Source organism: Phaenicophaeus curvirostris, chromosome 4 (genome assembly GCF_032191515.1).
Source record: "Phaenicophaeus curvirostris isolate KB17595 chromosome 4, BPBGC_Pcur_1.0, whole genome shotgun sequence".
NCBI lineage: Eukaryota > Metazoa > Chordata > Aves > Cuculiformes > Cuculidae > Phaenicophaeus > Phaenicophaeus curvirostris.
In genome coordinates, this window is record NC_091395.1 from 32,751,842 (window position 1) to 32,771,152 (window position 19,311).

At 38.2% G+C, this 19,311-nt stretch overlaps 1 protein-coding gene across 3 annotated transcripts in view; it reads left to right on the top strand.

The window, feature by feature from the left end:
- TMEM131L (transmembrane 131 like) overlaps positions 1-19,311 on the top strand; it is a 91,005-nt gene that overhangs the window by 62,949 nt on the left and 8,745 nt on the right. For 2 of the 3 annotated variants that reach the window (XM_069855734.1, XM_069855736.1), the window contains exons 16-28: positions 1,527-1,644; positions 2,384-2,522; positions 3,495-3,604; positions 4,902-4,974; positions 7,634-7,776; positions 8,412-8,554; positions 8,861-9,047; positions 10,073-10,258; positions 11,847-11,996; positions 12,570-13,183; positions 15,535-15,689; positions 16,952-17,073; positions 18,590-18,747. In XM_069855734.1, the coding sequence (XP_069711835.1) occupies positions 1,527-1,644; positions 2,384-2,522; positions 3,495-3,604; positions 4,902-4,974; positions 7,634-7,776; positions 8,412-8,554; positions 8,861-9,047; positions 10,073-10,258; positions 11,847-11,996; positions 12,570-13,183; positions 15,535-15,689; positions 16,952-17,073; positions 18,590-18,747 (2,298 nt within the window). The remainder of the gene's footprint in view (positions 1-1,526; positions 1,645-2,383; positions 2,523-3,494; positions 3,605-4,901; positions 4,975-7,633; positions 7,777-8,411; positions 8,555-8,860; positions 9,048-10,072; positions 10,259-11,846; positions 11,997-12,569; positions 13,184-15,534; positions 15,690-16,951; positions 17,074-18,589; positions 18,748-19,311) is intronic. The other variant, XM_069855735.1, reaches the window with a different exon arrangement.

Below are 19,311 nucleotides of genomic sequence, written 5' to 3' on the forward strand. Positions count from 1 at the left end.
AAAAATATCAACTAGCTCAAAGGGATTAGAAAATGTGCATAATCTGGGTCCAGATCCTGGGAAACCGTCAAAAAACAAGCATCGACCAGTGACCGTTTGAAGGTCTTCTCTTTGTCTGTTTCTCATAGCAATGATTTCATAGATTTCTGCATAAGAATATTTATCAGGCTTATAAAGCATCATCCTTAGCACAGTATCATGTGAAAAAGAAAGAAGGGTTCTGTTCTTTCTGGAACCAATGACTCTATTTCCAGATACTGTAATGCTGGGAGCCATCTTGAATGCCTGACTGGCATTTATGAAAATACGATGTTAGGTCTTACATGGACGTGATACTGCATGAAGAACGCTGAATCTGATGAAAACTGGTTCAGAATAGTTGCGGGGCTTAAATCTCTGCTTATTAAGGAATATCAGTAGGTAGCTGGGTACCATAGGCTTCAAATGTCAGAGTGGTCTCCAGAACATCTTTTCAAGATGATTCTTTCCTAAAATGTATTTTCATATGAGGAAATGAAGAAGGCAATAGTGGTTAGTCAGATGTAAAAAGGGGAATCAAGGTGATATATGGAAACACTTGTCTTGAGGAATTACTGATACGTAGGCATACTTAGGTATGTATCTTGGAAGCAAATATTTGAGGTTTTATTGGTTTTTGTTTGGTTGCTTTTTTTAAATCTACATAAAGAAATAATCTACCTTCTAATTTAGGAAGTGTTTGTTAAATAGAAAAGTCTAATGCACAAGCCTGAAAATACTGGCCTAAAGAACTTGTAGTTGGGCTATTTCAGGCATCATCAATCTCAATTAGTTACTTGAAAACACTGAGGATTGTAAAATAAAGTGTATGTAGTTTCAAAATAAGTAGTTTTTGTTTTCCTTCAGAAGGAATTTGCTTTTCTAACTCCTTTCTGCTATGTGAAAATACTTGAACCAATATGAGTCTTAACTTTCTAAAAGGCATTAATTTTTAGACTGATGTAAATAAAGCCTTGCAATTTTATCTTGAAAAGAATTCGAGAAAATTACCAGCACCTTGAAAAGAGAAGTTGAAATGAAAACACAATTTCTGCCAAACTATGTGATTTGGTTTGCTCCCTGCTGTGCTGTGGTATTGTAATTTTGTACCACTATGTAGAGGATAGTGTATAATCTTAATACTTCGTTGGCATCAGTGGAGAGTTCTGTGTAAAGCCTGCTGATAACATAATGACTTTTCAATGTTGTCCATTAGAAACAGCAACAGTAAAAAGGGCATACTAAAGCATACAGAGCCTGTGCAATACCCATGCTCTTGTTTGCATGTAGAATTGCTGTGGTTTTGCAGATGTATTTTTCAAGCAAATGAGGTATGGACAATAGCGTATATACTCTCACAGGTACTTGCTTTGAAGGCAATAATTAGGTTGCCTTTTTTATTTTTGTGTCAGGACCCTTTGCAAATACTGATTACTCGTGTTCAGAAGTAGGTTGGTGGAAGGACCAGATGTTATCTCTAAAATATGAAAAATCTCTTATTGTTTTAGCAAATCTGCTTTGGCAGAAGAGTCTCTCTCTGGACCGTTCTGCCTGGGATGTGGATTCTGAGCTTGCAAGTAAACTTTACGAAAAATGGCAAAAAATAAGGCATGGAGAAACCTGCAGGTCTGTACAGAATCTGTTAAGATTCTTATTTCTAACCACTTCAGTGCTATAAGAAAGAATATTTCTGTTCTGAAGTATTCTTAATTAGAACAAACATTTTTGGTCTTCCTGCACTTTAGTTATCTTGAAGCACCTCAAGTTTCAGAACACCTCAGACACTCCCAGCTTCTGTCTCAAGGCACTGCTGGCCACAAGTAAATGTTTCAGAAGCCTGAGTTTTAGAATGTAAATAATGTTCTGACTCTAATAACCCACCACAGATACCCAGTTTGAAAGCAGTCAGAGCATGTCTTACCAAATCACCTATGGAGTTCCATGAGCCCATCATCATCAGGCCACTTAGCAGTCTTTTCAGGATCAGAGTTTTTTTAGTAACTTTTTAGTCCCTGGCCTTATGCATTCTGCGTTCTGGGGACACTGGGAAGGAAGCAGACTCTGTGACTAATTCCTGTAGAGATGGTGCATCATTGACATCAGTCCCTTTCCAGAATAAGGAGGTAGGGCTGTGAAAAACACTGTTGTGTTGCAGGTGGAGAAGTGAAGACTGAAGGGGTGCACATAAGTTATACTGACTGTTACTACTAGGTTACAGTTTTATGGGCTTTATTTCGTGAAGAACATTCTCAAGGCAAGATTAATTGATGAAATTATAGCTCCTCATAAACCATCGTATTTTTTTGTTCTTTGAAAGAAAAAAAGACAAGAAAATTAACAGAGCTTTCTGGTTTTGCCAATGAAGCAGGAGAAGTATTTTAGGATCAGCTCGCTTTATTCACCAGAATCCTGAAGAGGAGTTGTTTGCCTTTTTCTTGCCACGGTTGACTGCAGAGCCTGGTCTTACGCTCAACTTCAGTGCCACAGCAGTTAAAAGTAGCATGGTGAGGGTGGTTGTTACGCTTTTTCTGAATTGATGTATGTTTAGCTTGTTTAAATAACAAAGTCTGCAGTTAATATCTGGTGATGCTCAGCATTTTCATACTGCTTCTATAGAAGTGTTTTGAAGTCTAATTAAAGACACCAGATTTTTATCTTTTTAGCTGTTTGATAAAGTTCTCTAGCTGCCTGGTTGTAATATTTTAATACAAGGAGTAAAGCAGTGTAGTTCTTAACTAACAATTGCTCATGATTATTAAATCTTTCCATGCATCATTGTACAAGTTACATGCTTGTGGTAAAATACTTGAACAAGAGACTAGAGATAGGTTACATTGTTGTTAATGATGCACATGGATGGCCTTATGTAACAGAATTGGTAAAACATTTATGAGAGAGATAATACATGAGAGATCAGCTGAGCAGTGTGTCTTCCAACCACGCTGGCAGTTGTTTGTCAGATATAGGTCACAACTCACCTAGCCTGAGCCAAAACCAGTCATTTGGAGTTCGTTTTTATATGCAGATAGTGTGAATTACCTTAGTATTCTATTTGTGCCATTTAATTCTCAGTCTCTATAGTAATGCGTAGGTAACCTGCTTACACTCAGACTTCTGTAGGAATGGAGGGCACCTCACTAAGTTCACCGTCTTTTGTGAAACACATTTATTCATGTTAGCCTATGCAAATCAAAACCCAGAAGAAAGGGTTGTTTGGGGGTGGGGGAGGTCTATGTTTCTGTACATGCAGTTCTTCATGCACTTTTAGCTGTTTTTGCAGGTGATGACATTGTGGTGACATATCTTGACTACTGTTCCATGCAGTCTTATGCACTTACGATTATATTGCATTAAGACAAAAGGCAGGCTGAAGTCCCTTGAAAATGCAGATAATATTACCATTGCTGAATTATTTTACCTTCCAGTTCCGAAGTGTGTAGTTTTTTACTTTTTCTTTTCCTTTCCAATCTATTTAGGTAAAATATTTTGTACTAAGAAACCCTTCATCCTTCCCAGTTACGTTGCAGCTTCTGCCTCTTTCTTACTACCCTGATCCTCAAGCTTCACTGAGTCTGCTCAACAAATGGTAATGACTTTTAACTATGTCAGGATACTGTTTGCTCTTTTAAAAGATCCGTTTGTCATGTCTTATGATTGTTGCTTATTGTTTGTTTTAATTTGTCTAAGTGTAAGCTACAATCACATTCAGAGCAGCTCCCTCTATGATGCATGACACTGTCATGTGCCTGATTAATGATAAAACCAAATTGAACATGTTTTCAGCAAGTTTCTCTGCTAGCTGTAAACTATAATTGGTCATCTTTTAAGACCTGAGGCTTAGTGCAAGCTTGTGCAAGGTGCCCACATGAGGGAAGCAACTTGCAGAATTGGTTCCATGCATCTCCCTGCAAGGCTGTTGGGGAAGTATACAGAGTCAGTAAACTGTCACACTTAACTTTAAAAAAATGTGTAGTAGTTAGGACTAGTTGCTGGTTGGAGCCAGTGGGACTACTCAAATGCTTAAGAAGAACTTGTTTTTTTGGGGTCCAGATCCCTGTGTAATTGCGTCTTTAACTTCATTCCTTTACATAAGTGTGTATATGTGCATACGCATAGGCACACACATATGTATGTATACATGTATGAACATTAACAACTGCATCTGTTTGCATGCTAAATATAATTTCCACATAGACTCATTTATAGTGGTTTCAAACTACATTTTCTCTGTATTTGCACAGTTTTGTTTCTGCAGAAATCACATCCACTAACTGGTTCTTTTTAAGCTAATGTCATAAAAAGTTGTGATAAATGAATTTCCAGTTCCATGGCTGCAGTTCCATTAATCCTCTGTAATCTAAGTTTTATTGCTTTTTTTATGTTCATTTTCAATACCTTACTATCAAATATTTATAATTTGCTCTCAGGTAAATGAGCAACTGCTGTAAGTGATTTGATTTCTAAAGTATGTGGAAGAAAATAGGAATTTGTTTCAAACATCATGAGCAGAAGAGGGATATTTGAGTGAATTAATGAGATTTGGTAATGATTATTTCTTAACGCTTATGTGGGGAGAAAAAGATTTGGGGCATTTGTGGCTTAGAAATCTTATTTCTTCATTGTGATCTTCTGCAATAACATATGCTGAGAGATCTGAAATGCCCAGGCATTTGTCTGTTTTCCAAATGTGTGGAATCCATGTAGTACTGCAGTGTGTTCTGTTTTCATACAGACCCCTATTTCCGCTGTATTTCAGATCTGCCGAAATGCAATTGTAAAAGTTAAAATTTATTTAAGAATAAATGCCAGCATGCAAAAATAAGTCAATGTAGTTCTGACAGAATAGGTTTGAAATGCTTAATTTTTTGTTTTGATTTATTTAGGTTTGGCATAAATGTGCAAGCTATTAATTTCACAACCACTGAATTCAGGCTCATGGATGAATGTTCTCAAAGGGTAAGATGGCCAATTATGATAGAAATAATGGTCTGACACACTAGAAAAAGTATTTTCTAGCTACATTACGTCTAAGTTGTTCCCAAGTGCTCTTTAAAGCAATTTAATAGTGTCGTCTTGATTCTCTCTCAAGCTTGTATCTTTGCAGTTAATTTTTTTTCGGAGTTAGTCTGTTTGGAAAACAACTGTAGGTAGGGAGTGTGTGCATGTATCCTGGTTTTATCTGGCTAAGAGCTAATTTTCTCCCTAATAGCTAGTATAGTGCTGTGTTTTGGATTTATTATGAGAGTAATGTTGATAGCTTGTGCTAAGTGAAGTACTTTTCCATTTCCTGTGCTCTCTGCTGGCAAGCTAGGTGCACAAGAAGCTGGGAAGAAGTACAGGCAGGACAGCTGACGCAAACTGACCAAAGGGATATTCCATACCATATGATATCATGTCCAGTGTACAATTGTGGGGTTAGTTAGCCACAGGTGAGATTACTGCTCAGGAGCAGGCTGGGCTCAACAGGTGGTGAGCAATTGCATTGTGCATCACTTGTTTTGTGTATCCTTTTAAAGTTATTATTTTCTCTTCCTTCACTGCCCTATTAAACTGTTTTTATCTCAACCCATGAATTCTACTTTTTTCCCCTTTGATTCTCTCCTCTATCCCACTGCAGGGAGGGCTGTGGAGAATGAGCAAGCAGCTGCGTGGTGTTGGCTGTCTGCCAGGTTAAGCCGTGACAGCACGCCTGTATACGTGTGTCTGCCTGCTGATGAGGCCACCAGTTGCATTCTGTGTTGGAACTTAACATTTAGCCCCAGGTTGATCATGAAGTGTCAGGCTATTGAGTCAGTGATCTCAGAAGCTAGGTGATAATCTCTTCAATAGAGGGAAATAGTGTCCAGTAGTTCAAGGGAGGAGAAAGCTGCGTTTCTACACTTCACCTCTGTCTCATTGTAACTTCCAGCTTCAGATTGGAATGTCATGGCTCTCTCTGCTTCAAATTGCCTCATTTTTAAAACAAGTGTGGTAACACTTGACTGTGTCACACCAGTACTGAGCTGTACTTGTACCCTAAGGTGTTGTGTCATGGATGACAGAAAAAGAGAAGATGCTGTATCAGGGATGTTGGCATATTCTGACAAACAGAGTACTGACCAGGGTACCTGAAGAATTTCTTCTTAGACTTCTAGTTTTTTGCAAAAGCCTGGAATTGACATATTTTCCTTAAAGTTTGGGCATGCTGCAGCCATATCTTTAATGCCCTATGTAGACAGACGTTTCTGCACATATGCTTTAAGTCCTTAATGAACAATTAGTACCTTATAAAAAGAAAAGAGTATGTGTGCTACACTAATCAAAGCTAACCTTTCTGGCAACAGTTATTAAGAGTTGTTATAGAAGAGATGAGACAGCAGTTCCTAAATCCTACCCTGTAGGCTTACACTGAAAAGGAGAGGGTGGTGCCACAAGTACATGGGTTGGACTGAGTTTCCACAGTCCCATATGCAATAGTCTTGACCAAATGGAGAAATAGTGGTAGATCTTTATGTCCGTGTGTTTAATAATCTGTTTTTCAGTAGAGACTTGAAGAGCTAGAGGGAACATTTATGGTTAGATATGTATTCAGCACGTATGAGACTGATCTTGGCTTGTTAACCAAATCACGAGTTGTTAATATTTACATTTTTTTTAATTTGTCATCATTTCCCTAGTCACTTTATATATGTGTGTAATGAATTGTTAGGCTCACATTTAAGTGCACGCATATCTTTCTTTGCAGGAAGTGACAGGGTGAAGGTTGCAAATGCCATACGTGGCTTTCTTTTAGTAAATACTAGTGTTTAAATGTAGATTCTGAACCTTTTGTTTGTGTTCTTTTTTCATAAAATAGACTAGGAATAAAAACATTTTGGACTGGAAAAAATTAGAAAAGCCATTAATACAACAGCCATGAATTGAAAAACAACCAAGCAAGAGCTCATTTTATAATATTTATGGTTGTTTTGAGTGCTATAGGTGTCTGATGACCCCTTTCTAAGAGAAGACCCCCTAGTTCTGGAATAGAAAGTTTTTCTTATGGCTATTTTCATTTATTTAATGGGGAAAAATTAACAGCAGTATAAAAAAAAATTACATTATTTCTGGACTTTGTGAACTTCTGGTAGTTCTGGTCTTCAATTAATATGGTAAGGAGTTCACTTTGACTTGTTTCCAGTAATTCAAATGATCAACATATTTGCCAACAGTCCCTTTCTCACTTAGATCAAGTTGCAAATCTTGTGCTGAGGGTACAACGGTTGCCACATTTCCCAGTGCAATCACTATGCTGTCAGTTCTCATTGTACTGTGAAGTGTTTCAGAATTCCTTGACTATGAAAGACACTATGTAATTTCTTTTCCATCTGAGCAAATAAAAGCTGTTTTAAAAAATGAGGTAATACATTCCTCATAATAATAAGTGCAGTAATATATGAACCTTTGCTTAAATAAACAACCTTATCTGATGTTTTATGTTGTCAGATTGGAAGGCTTTCGTATAACAAGTTAGTTAGCAGTTATTGCACCTTGCCAAAAATATCTTATGTGGTGCTAAGTAAAATGTAGTGGTTTCTTTATTTGGGTATTTAAAAGCACATGTTTTCTGTGTATAAGTGCTTTTTTCTTCTAACAGAATGCACATCAAGAGGATCTCACCAATGAGAAATGCAATTCTGAGCTGCTTTGGTTAAATTTACAGCCACTGGAAACCAGAAAAGTTGGTGTTATTTTTACACCAGTTGACCACAAAAGAGTAAATTCCCTTATTTTAATCAGGTAAGCCAGGTTTCAATTGTAAGAATCAAACAACTCCATGTAAAAATGAATTTGCCAAATCTTGGAGCAAAGAAAAATTATCAAAATTTGAAAGTCAGAATACCTCCAGTTTAATAAAAATTGCTTAAAGAGTCTTTGTGCCTTATATCTCAGTCATTAAAAAAATAGAGCTTATTTTTCTTACTATGTGATCAGTGTGCTATAAAATGCATGTGGGTGTGCTGAGGCGATTTTGAGTTGAGAGCAACGCACTGGGTGGCTTTGCTATTTTCAGCTTAACTCCATAATGGTAGGATTTAAGTATCCAGTGAGTCTGATGTGCAGCTACACATTGGTTATCTCTGGAGGAAAAGAGAGTTTATAGAAGAAGCAACCATTTTTACTAGGTGGCACTGTTGTTATCTGCTGGCAGTGATCACACAGCTTGTTCTTTCACTGAACCGAACTTTGAAATTTGCTGGTGATTGGTTCAGAGTGATGCTGTCTGAATTTAGGGGAAACCAGTTAAGGCTTGGTCAGTGATTCTGTTACTAAACACTGTTGTTTTGGCCTGACACCTAGATAGCAAAGGCATGATTTTGCAAACTTAATTGTGTTTTGGTGGCTTATTGTTTGATTTTTTTATATTATGGCAGGAACAACTTGACTGTTCTGGATGTAGTCAATGTAGAAGGCCTTGGAGCCAAAGAATTGCTTAAAGTAGGGGGAAGGCTACCTGGTACAGGAGGATCTCTTCGATTCAAGGTGCCAGAAGCTACACTAATGGACTGCAGACGACGTGAGTAAGAAGAAACAGGTCTCTGATTTTGTAGCCAGCTGCATTACTCTGTAATTTTAAAGCAAGCAGAATACTGAAATAGAAAAAGCTGAAGAACTTGGTCGTGACAAATGTAGGTTCTGTTCTCTCAAAACACTAATTGTGAATAGTTAAAAATTCTAGAAATACACTGCTGCAAACAGTCTATTAAAATGTTGGTCACTTCTGAATTTTTTATTAGATTGAAAGTAAAAATAACAATTTATAAACATAAGAAGATAATTTTTAAGCACTGTAAAATAATTGTTCTTTTTTTTTTTCTTTAAGAACTGAAAGACAGCAAGCAAATTCTATCCATTACGAAGAACTTCAAAGTAGAGAATATTGGGCCTCTTCCTATAACAATTTCATCAATGAAAATCAACGGTTACAGTTGCCAAGGATATGGATTTGAAGTGTTAGACTGTCAGGAATTTTTCCTGGCTCAGAACTCATCACGAGAGATCAGCATTGTGTAAGCACTGACAAATTAGCTGACAAATTAACTTAAGTGGAAAGTTAAAATAATTAATTTCAGTAACACTACAGTAGCACAGCCCCCCCCAAATTTGGTAAACTTGGAATATAATTTTCATAAGCATTTCCCTTTTTCAGCAAGGATAATGCTGACAAATTGATAATACAATAAGACTCCATTATTTTTAAAAGGCAGCATATGTGCTTTTATCAGTTCATTATGAAGTAATAAATTAAAGCAAGAGAGTTGTCACAAAAAAATGAGTAAGAAATGCTTTGCCACTGGCTTTTTTTTGTTGCTTGGTTTTCTCTAGTTTGCTCTAAGTAGCCTGACCAGCATGAGTTTATACTTTCCTAACATTGCACATAGTCAGTCTAATTCTGATTCTTTTTAAAATCCTGTGGAGTGAAAGTCATGACTTATTTATAAGTAGTGTTAATATTACTGTGTTATGGTAACTGAGGTTTCACATGCAAGTATCGCCTTTATTGTTTGGAAAGGCAAACCACTTCTAGTGGTACCCTTGGCAGACAAACAAAATAATAGTATGGGTCAGAGAAAGAAGAGACAAATCTGTTGTGTTCTTCTGTTTTTCCTGTCTTTCCCACCTTGTTCTAGACTTACCCTGCTGCCTGGCCCTTGCTGACGTAGTGGTGCCTGTGTGCTTGACAACTGTGCTTTTGGTGAAGAGTCTTTTGGTTAATGTGATTTGAGGGTTTGCACCTCCTTGAGAAAAGGAAAGCAAGTCACAGCAATGATAATATTGTGAAGAGTCACTGTAAAACTGTGCATTTTGCTCTTTGAAGATGACCTCAAATTCTTAACCTCTGTTAGGTGCTAATACCATCTATGTAGGCTAAGCAGACAATGGTCACTTTTTACATTGTCTTTTTTTTTTTTTTTTTTTGGTATTATTAAATGAGAAGTTATTTTGTATTTTTTTGGTACCAGTATGACAGCAGAAAATGAAATTCAGCCCAGCAATGGACAACTAACACCAGCTCTGTCTACTTTCCTGGCAGATTCACTCCTGACTTCACGTCTTCGTGGGTAATCCGGGAGCTTACACTGGTGACTGCTGGTGATCTGGAGTTCCCCTTCACGCTCAACGTGACTCTTCCTCACCACCTGTTACCACTGTGTGCGGATGTGGTGCCAGGACCAAGCTGGGAGGAGTCTTTCTGGAGGCTCACTGTCCTCTTTGTAAGGTAATGATTTTTGAGCCGCTGTGCCAGATTGAAAGGGACCCATCAGATCAACAAGCGCTTTTGAATTGTGTTAGATTTTTAGTGGTGATAGGGCCTAAATTTCTACTGCACTAAGTCTCCTGGGAGTCCTGCCAGCTGGCTATGACAGCTTAGGTGTGATGCAGGAGCTGGTGATGGAGCTGACAAGCATTTAATGCTGCTCTTCCTGATAAACTTCTGTGTTAATGGTTCAAAGAGAGGAAGCATTAGCATACCCCCACAGGAATGCCCAGTAGATAACCCCCTTGCTAGAAGACTGATTCCTGACACCCAGTAGAGATGTACATGTCACATGTTAGTACCTGGATGTCATAAATAGAATCAAGTGGACTGTAAAACTATCTTCAAGTATTTCTGGGTAATAAACATGGATTTTATTTATGAACTTTCAGATGGACAAATGAGGACCTTCTTTCCCTTCTGCTTCTTTCCTCTTTTCACTTGTTCAAAAATTCATGTTTATTATTAGCTTTTGCTAGGAACACTGCTAACAGGCTACCCTAGAAAGGAGATTTGATTTGTGTTTGCTGACTCATTGCTTGCCTGTGAGAAATTGCTTGTAAGGGTACTGTACCTGTGTACAACACATAAGGGTTCTCCTCCTATTGATGTTCTTTTTTCTTCTCCTTCACTAACCTTCCACACTGTGTAGTGTGAATTTAGTGTTGTTTGTCACAAATGATACCCAGTACTTTCATCACACCAACCCTCAATTCCTACTATCTGTACTAACAAACAGTGGATGTGAATGTCATGGTGATACATGTGTGTGCTAGTGCCCACCTGACTGAGATCTTGATGTACACTGAGGTTCTGCTTGCATTTGTTGTTTTGACACTGAAAATAATAAGAGCACAAATGAAGCAGTATGACTATGCTACATGATTCTAGGTGCAAATGAAGGTACTACAGGGATCTGAAAAAAATCACAGTTTCTCATTCTGTTTTCCTGATGACAAAATTTATCTTGAGTGATTGAGAAGGTGATTTGACAAATTACAAAGATTTTTATTCTGACTGATTTATATTTGGTACAGTTGATACACCGGAGAGAAGGAGAGGATATTTTGAAGCTTCAGTTTTAGTTCAGAAGTGTGACAACATATATAGCACATTTTATGATAGCATTTTTGCTAGGAATAGAAAGAGACGGTAGTTACCAGTAACTGTTAGGAGTGAATGGAAGTACTCAGCAGACTGATAAAAACCCTGCTATGATTGATTGTTGTAGTGAGACTTACTTCTACCTAATCTGCAAACAAAGTATTAGTTTTTTGATAATTTTTTATTCGTTAGGTTTTTTTCTTTGTAAAGCTCAAGGCTGATGTATTTGATTGAGAGAATAAGCAGCAAGGGCTCTAAAAATATAAGACAAGACTGTTACAACTGTTACTTATTTTAAACTGTATTTTGAGTTTTCTCATCTGTCTTCCTACTTAGAATTTACTCACAAAAGTTTGAAAAGTACATCTTCTTAGAAGCTTTTTAAGTTATATGTTGAATATTCCTGAAAATTGTAGACACCAGTTTCTGTTGTTTTCTTCAACAGTTTGTCTTTGCTCGGAGTGATTCTGATAGCCTTCCAGCAAGCCCAGTACATTCTAGCAGAATTCATGAAATCAAGACAGAGGCCAAATACTAGTTCTTCACCGCAGCAGAACAGCAACTCGGTTGATGTAATCGGCTCTGATTCCTACAAGTAAAAATACTTTCTTCTTTTGAATTGCCTTTTTGTACCCTATTTGTTGTGGAGTGATGCTTTTTGTCTGTTTATGCTTCAATATTGCTGTGGGCTGGTTTAAAGAAGACAGTGTTTCAGGCAACCTCTTTCAGAGAGCTTTCAGTGTCATCATGTTTATTTATATCCACAAAAGAGAAATAGAAGAACTCAAAGGTTTATTAATCTTATATATTGTCAGTAATGCATAGGGTAAAAATTGTGATGGAAGTAATGGATACACCATGTGCAGCAGCCATGGAAAGCTACGAATCGAAAAACGTTAATGGTCCTCAAATATGACCCTCTTGACTAGTCAGCTGGGCACTTACTCACTCAAGCGTGTAAGTGTATTAGAAGTCTGAGCACATACTTAAGAGTCTTGCTCAACTCGCACTGAAATCAGAATGTGCTTAGCTAGTATCATAAAGACCTAATGCAGCTGCATGGCTTATGAATGTGCCCCCCTTCCTTTTCTTACAAAATATCCCATAAAACAATTCATTTTAGCTTCTTAGATAAAAACAAATCCAAAATATTTTCTGTTTTCTCTAGGGGAAGCTGCAAGACATTTATGGATTCCTATAGTTCCTCAGATAAAGGTAAAGGGAAGGGCTTCCTGTCTGTAGGCACTTCTTCCAGCCGAAGTCAGAATGCAGCAAAGAGAAGTCCTGCAACCTACAGCCACTCACAGAAGAAACACAAATGTTCGGTTTACTACAGTAAGCAAAAACCAAACACAACAGCTGGCGGTGCCATTGCAACTACTGATGAGAAACAAAATCAGATTGTGGAGAACCAAATCTCAGCACCAAAAGAGGACATTTGCACTGATGTTAGTGAGAACTGGGTAACCCTAAAATATGCAGATGGCATAAATGTTAACAAGAATTTAACTCTTCCAGAAAACTTTCTGGGTAAAGAAGAGAGTGCACTGAAAAATACAGTTCTCATTAAAAATACTTCTTCAGAGTGTGATCTGAAGGAGGATCTTCAAGCATGTATGTTTCCTAAGGAAACTAACCTTAAAGCTTCAGAAAATCTAGTTGAGGTCAAAGAACAGGAGTTCTGTCCTGTGAAGATGTCCAAGAAGCTACCTGAAAGTCACTTGTCCAGAAATTCACCTCAGCAACAGCCAGAACTGCAAGAAATTTCCAAGAAAAACAGTGGTAATTTTTTTTCAATTTCTGTCAGTCAAAATTAGTGGATGAAATCTTCTGTTGAGTTCACTGTGATCAAAATTTTGTCTTTACTGGGGCACAGGGGGATGCCATATTTCTTATGTGTTCACTATGGTTTATCTGTTTACATTCCTAAGGAAATAGCTTGCATTAGTTCATAAATCATGGATTTGCCTGGCTTTACACATTTTAAATTTGTGCTGTAGCATTTTAGTGGTTAAAATAATTTATGTCATAGAATTACATAAAAAAGACAAGTTGTCAGATATTCAGAAACATCCCAGTTCGTGATTTTTCAGGTCCGCTGAATTTTTGGAGTCACCAAGCAGCACCCTTAGTACTGAATATTCAGAGCTCCTTTAGTAGCACCTTCTAAAAGAACAAAAGCTGACATCAGGGTATTTTGAATGGAGTTTTTTTGGGCTCTTTTTTTGTAGAAATCTGCAAATTGCCATTTTTCACAGTAACTGCATAGCTGTGGTTTTTTATCTTTTTTTTTTTTTTTTTTTCAGTTGTGAAACTAAACTGCCTGGGAGGTCTTACCTCTTAGCTTCACAACTTAAAATTTGACGAGCAGCCCAAGAGTACCTGGGGGAAATCGAGAGTAGGGTAGGAGGATGTGTCCTCTGAAAGCTTGGCTTTACTTAAGAACTTGGCAAATTGAATGCGGAAGACTGGCAATTGCTGTAGGTGTGGTAGAGTTCGTTCAATGAGGGAAGCATCACGGATGCATTTCAGGCCCTGCTATATAGTATATACTTGTTTCCCTGGGCTGGTTATGTACCTGTTGTGTCGAATCTGAAATATAGCGGATACATGTCTGCTGTCTTGGGTAGAGTGAGAACAATTTCTCTAATACTTAGAAAGTACTTTGAAATTCTTCACGTGCCTCTGGACTGCAAAATGTTGTTTTCTTTGCTTTGAATTAAGAAATTAGCTGGGGAAAAAATAAGTATATTTAGGTACACAGTAAGGAAACTTTGAGTACAGACGGCAGAAATCATGCTTTTACATGGACCAGTTGGGAGATATTAGAATCACTTCCACTAACAAAACTTCTACTTTGAGTATTTCAGGAGTGGTGACAGTTACTTTTATACAGTGATAAAGCACCGAATCTGCTGCATTGTTCATTAACAGTTGTGGTTTTCTGGACTGCCAGGGTTTCGAATATTTCTTTGTCTCAAGGAGTCTGATGGGATAAACTAAGTCCAAAAAATACCACGTTTCAGTGGTTGTATCTTGATTATAGTTAAAAGGCCTGGTTTTGTGGAAATGGAGAGTCTTCAAGACCTCGTGTACATGCATGTTTGTATGTCGGAGAACAACTCAGGGTTGTTTTTTTTATAGTTCTGTCAGCCTTTCTTGTGTTATGTCTCTCCCAGTGTTTCATTCACACAGGTTTCTCTTGCAGTCATGGTAACTGCCTGCTCCAGAGAGGAGAGGTGCCTGACTCAGAGCTAAGGTGTTGTAGGTGGTTGATAGGTAGGAAACCTTAAAAATGTTTGAGTGTGCCTTCCCATTTGAGAAGGTGAGTTCAGTGCAATAATCGATGGCTTTCCTCATGTACTTCTTGTGCAGAGCAGCTGAGAGTCTCAGAGGCAGATCAGCGTGGATGTTTTGCAGGTATCTGAGGTACATGGAACTGATCAGAGCTGAAGTTAATTCTGTCCTGTCCAGCATTGGCAGGGCCCTGGCAGAGGGCTGGGCAACTCATCTATTTGTTGAGGAGGGCGGCTTCTCTTTTTCTTCGTCTCTTGGCTTTTGTTATACAAGAATAATTCTTCCTTACAAGCTTCTCAAGAAAACTTCTAATGCTGAACCCATCCTAAAGAAAGGATGACTTCTTTATGTCTTCATACTGAATGCAGAAGACTCCTCAGAGATGTAAAGCTCCAAATAAATGCTGTCCTTACTTTGATCTACCTGTTTTTGAAGTCTTCTCCCCACCCAGTCTGTGGGGATTTTCCATTTGTTTTTAGGCTCAGTATCCTCTGGCTTAAAATTATACCTTAAAGACTCCATGTCTGGGACCCAGATAGCTCAAGTTCAGATGAGATGAGCAGGACTTGGGTAATTTATGCTAGGAGTAGTGTGCCCATGAGCATGAGTCAATACAGAGATACATTTTGCAACTGCTTTAAGATTTTTTTACACAGCACTAGCTTTTGATTTTGAAGTTTCAGGCAGCATCAGCCCAGAGGTTAGTCTGCTAGTGTTTTGGAAAGCAGCACAAGCTTTCTGAAAGAAAAGTACATCAAAGTGATGGTAGAAGACATTGTAGATATGATTGGGAGCCTGTTGTCTTCCCAAGCACTGATGTTACTGTTTAATTGCAGGGAATAGCCAGCAAGTGCCTCTCAGGAATGAAACAGAAAACTGTGAGACTTTAAAAAAGCAGATAAACCTAAAGCCTTCCACCGAGAAAAAGATTAATAAAGGACCCAAGGAAGAGACTCCGTGCTGTGCAAAAGAGGAGATTACTTCTTCTGAGGTTTGTATTGTGATCCTTCTGCTTTTCAAATTTAAAGTGACCATTTTGTTCTTCGTTTGCCTGTTTTCACATATATAGGTATTTATACGTGTGTAGGGAGTATTACGTACAGTCACATACACAAATCTGAAACACTGTAAATCAGATGAAGGAAGAAGTATGCAGACATGCTGTCCCACATCTGTTGCGTACTAATGCTGCTTTATACAATGATGAACACTTTGGGTAAGGATTAAAACAGCCCTGGTACTGTGATACTGGTCAGATCCTAGTCAGAGATGTTCATTGTTATTGTCAGAGCAGGCACAAACATACTGGAATCTAATGCCAGCTGTCAGCCACAGTAACGATGTGGAAATACGCTCCGGAGAGGAGTCCTAGATGGGCACATCAGCCTTCGCTTGCAGGCCTAATCTCCAAATACAGGGCTTTGCATCAGAAATTTGCATTAAGAATGCACCAAGCAAGAAGCCAGGTGTGAACCTGCTGAGAAGGATCATTCTTCACCCCTGGTTTGTGAGCACAATAAACATAGTGGACTGTATCTTTCTTGCAGGTAGCATAAAACACGTTGTGAGCTTCATTAGGTAATTAGTAAACCCAAGAATCTGGAATTATGTTTGTGTCCTGTCTACTGCATAGGAATCCCGTAGCAAAAAGGTGTAAGCAGGAGTTGCTTACCATGCTTGATGAGTGTATATCAGAAAAGAGAGGGTCTAGTCTTGTTTCGGGAACTTTTGTTACAAACTTCTTTCCATCTGTGGCTGATGGTTAACTTTCCCCATAATTTGCTCAGCTGTAATTCAAGTGAACGCCTTCCCCCAGCCCCTCAGCTGCTGAGGAAAGGGAGGATTTAGTGCTGCTGAACTTGCACACAAACTGATCATAAATCTGGCAGATGTTATTTGGTTTTAGCACATTGGGGATTTTATTGACTGCTTTCCTTTTTCTCCCCCTATTTTTTATTCCTTGGAAGTCAGAGTGAGATGCTGTGAGGGGGAAAATGCTAACATTGGGAATTAGGAGACTTCTTTCTCATCATCTGTTGGTGTCTTGAAGGACGGAGTCTTGGGAAGGTTGATGAAGTTGATGTGCTGGAAAGAGGTTGTGCTGTGGAAAGGCACTAAATCATTAATTAACTGTGCATTTTGGTCAGGTCATTTTTGTCAGGAGAAACCTAGCTAGAAAAATCCAATGGAGTTCATTCATTGAGGTAACTTCATTTTATGATGTATTGTCTCAGACCATATTTTTACCTTTAGCAAGAAGATATGTATAGGAAGAAGAAACCTCAGGAGAAGAAGGAAGGAAATGTACCAAATATGAATTGGAATAGAAATAGAACATCTAGGAAAAATAAGAAGAAGAACATATTATCTACAAGGTATGTATTGCCTCACCAAACCATGAAGCAATCCAGAGTTGCTGTAATGTTTTTGCAGGGTTTTTTGAGTTTTGTGCAGTACATTAGGCAAGATTGCTTTATCTATTTAAATAAACACACTTTAATCCTGGCCAGAGCCTTTCTTTTTAAGAATTTGCAGTACTAAGTATCGCCAGCAAAAAAAAAAAAAAAAAATTCCATTTGTAAATCTGCATGAATATAGGCAGAGCCCATTCTGCATAGCAGTGGTCACTCTGTTGTTTTCTGGAATATGTTTCCTCTGAAGTTTGTATGGTTATTAGCTTCCTTTCCCTTGTGTATTGTGTGGATAAAATCCAGTCGTCCATTAAGTAAGAAAAGGAAAACAGAATTGTTGAAATTATTCCAATTTCAGGAGAATCATCTGTATTTTGGGTAACTGAGGGAATGTTGTTTTCTAGTAGTTTTGAATAAGGAAGAGAAATCTGTAGAAGAGAGACGGTGGCTTGCGTTTTTGTTATAATGATTAAAAAAGATAAGAGCAGCACTAGGCTTAAAAGAATACCGAGAGTACTGTTGGAAGTTGCTGCTTTCCCTCTGAGGTTTTTTTAAATGCATTTCTAAAGCCAGCTATAATCTCTTCTTAAGTATTTTTTCATATTTTTTTAAATTTGTTTGGATTGTTGTTATAAAATGACAGTTATAAACTGCTGCTAAAATAGATATACTTAGGAGGAGAAATTCCTCCTTCCATTTCCCAGGCTTTTGAACTAAGGTCACAATCCGACAAAGCCTCAGCAGACCTCATTTTTATTGCAAGTGGTCCTATTGAAGTCAGTGGACTTAACAGGGAGACTAAATCTGAATGGGGTTGTTATAACTCATTGTAAACAAATTACAGTTCATTGTGTGGGAGGTCAGCATGTGTAAATCTTTGCAAGATGCACACCTTTGTAGGTAGGAAGGTTAAAAAAAAATGGAACGGAAATACTGAAATGTGTCTGTTCCTTGAACTGATTCAGCAGTTAGTAGTTTCTGAGTTAAGATGTAACTATTTCCATCCTGTAGAAACTTGACAGCTGGATTTTATTCATTTTCCCTTGATAGTCTTGATTACGGTATTGGATCCAGATATTTCAGTGTTACTAGCAAAAACGTAAGATTACTACACATGATGGTTTTATTCTTGTTACAATTATGCCAGTTAAATAGACTTAGGGCACATTTTTCTGTCTATCTACATCTTTGTAGAGTGCCTTCTGCAAGTGCATTAAAGAATGGAGTTAAACATACACACATTGTTTTGCTTCTTCCCCTGAGAAGTAGTACTTTGTGTGGTGGGATATTGCTCTGTGGGGAAGGCATTTTAGGTTTTTGTAAAGTTGAGGAATAAGACTCCTAAATCTACTCGTTGTCCCCTCCACCCCCACCACCCTGCCTCAATAGCTGTGTAAGTTGAAGTGTTTAATGGCTGAAAAGGAAAAATGCAGCTGAAATGTAAAATGCAAACATGTTTCTTTGGGTGTGGTTGTATTAGGGTCCCTGAGCAGAGTGAGTTGAAGCATATGTGCAGTGAATTTGAAAGGCCGGATCTGAGAGCGAATATTGGAATAAGAGCCTGGTGTCCTCAGGGTAACGGGGAAAATTGTAAAGCAGACCAAAAAACTGGGAGCTTGTCTATACAGGGAGAAACAGGTACGCATCTTAATTGTCTTAACCAGGGGAAAAAATGTGACATGGTTTCGTGGCAGTAGTACTGTATTTTCTTGAGGCACTTTTGCTCCTCACCCCATTGAACCCTGACACGAAGCTGCTGGGATTGGCATAGTACAGTGCTTGAAATAATACCTGCTGGCTTCTGAAGGGCTCCGCATGCTTTCTCCCAGGGATTGGTTGATGTTGCAGATCAGAAGATGTATCATTCTAACACCATAAACCATTATTCCTGGGTGCAGCCAGTATTAACTGAAGTGGCTGTATTGCGAAGGCCAGCTTTAGAATAGGCAGCTTGTTTTCCGTAGCCACCTCTAGCTTGGGTACCCGAGTCCTGCCTTTCTGTCAGGATTTTAATCAGGTGTTTTCCCTGGCTTTTGGGAAGAGGAGGGTTGAAGGAGGTTACAAGATTGTCCTTTGTCTCCCTGGTGAGATAAGAAAGGAGAATCTGTCACTTACGAATTCATTAATTGCCAACATTTGTTGTTGCTTTTAGTGTGCATGTTCCTATGAACAGGGTATGTTTCATGTTTAAAATACTAGCTA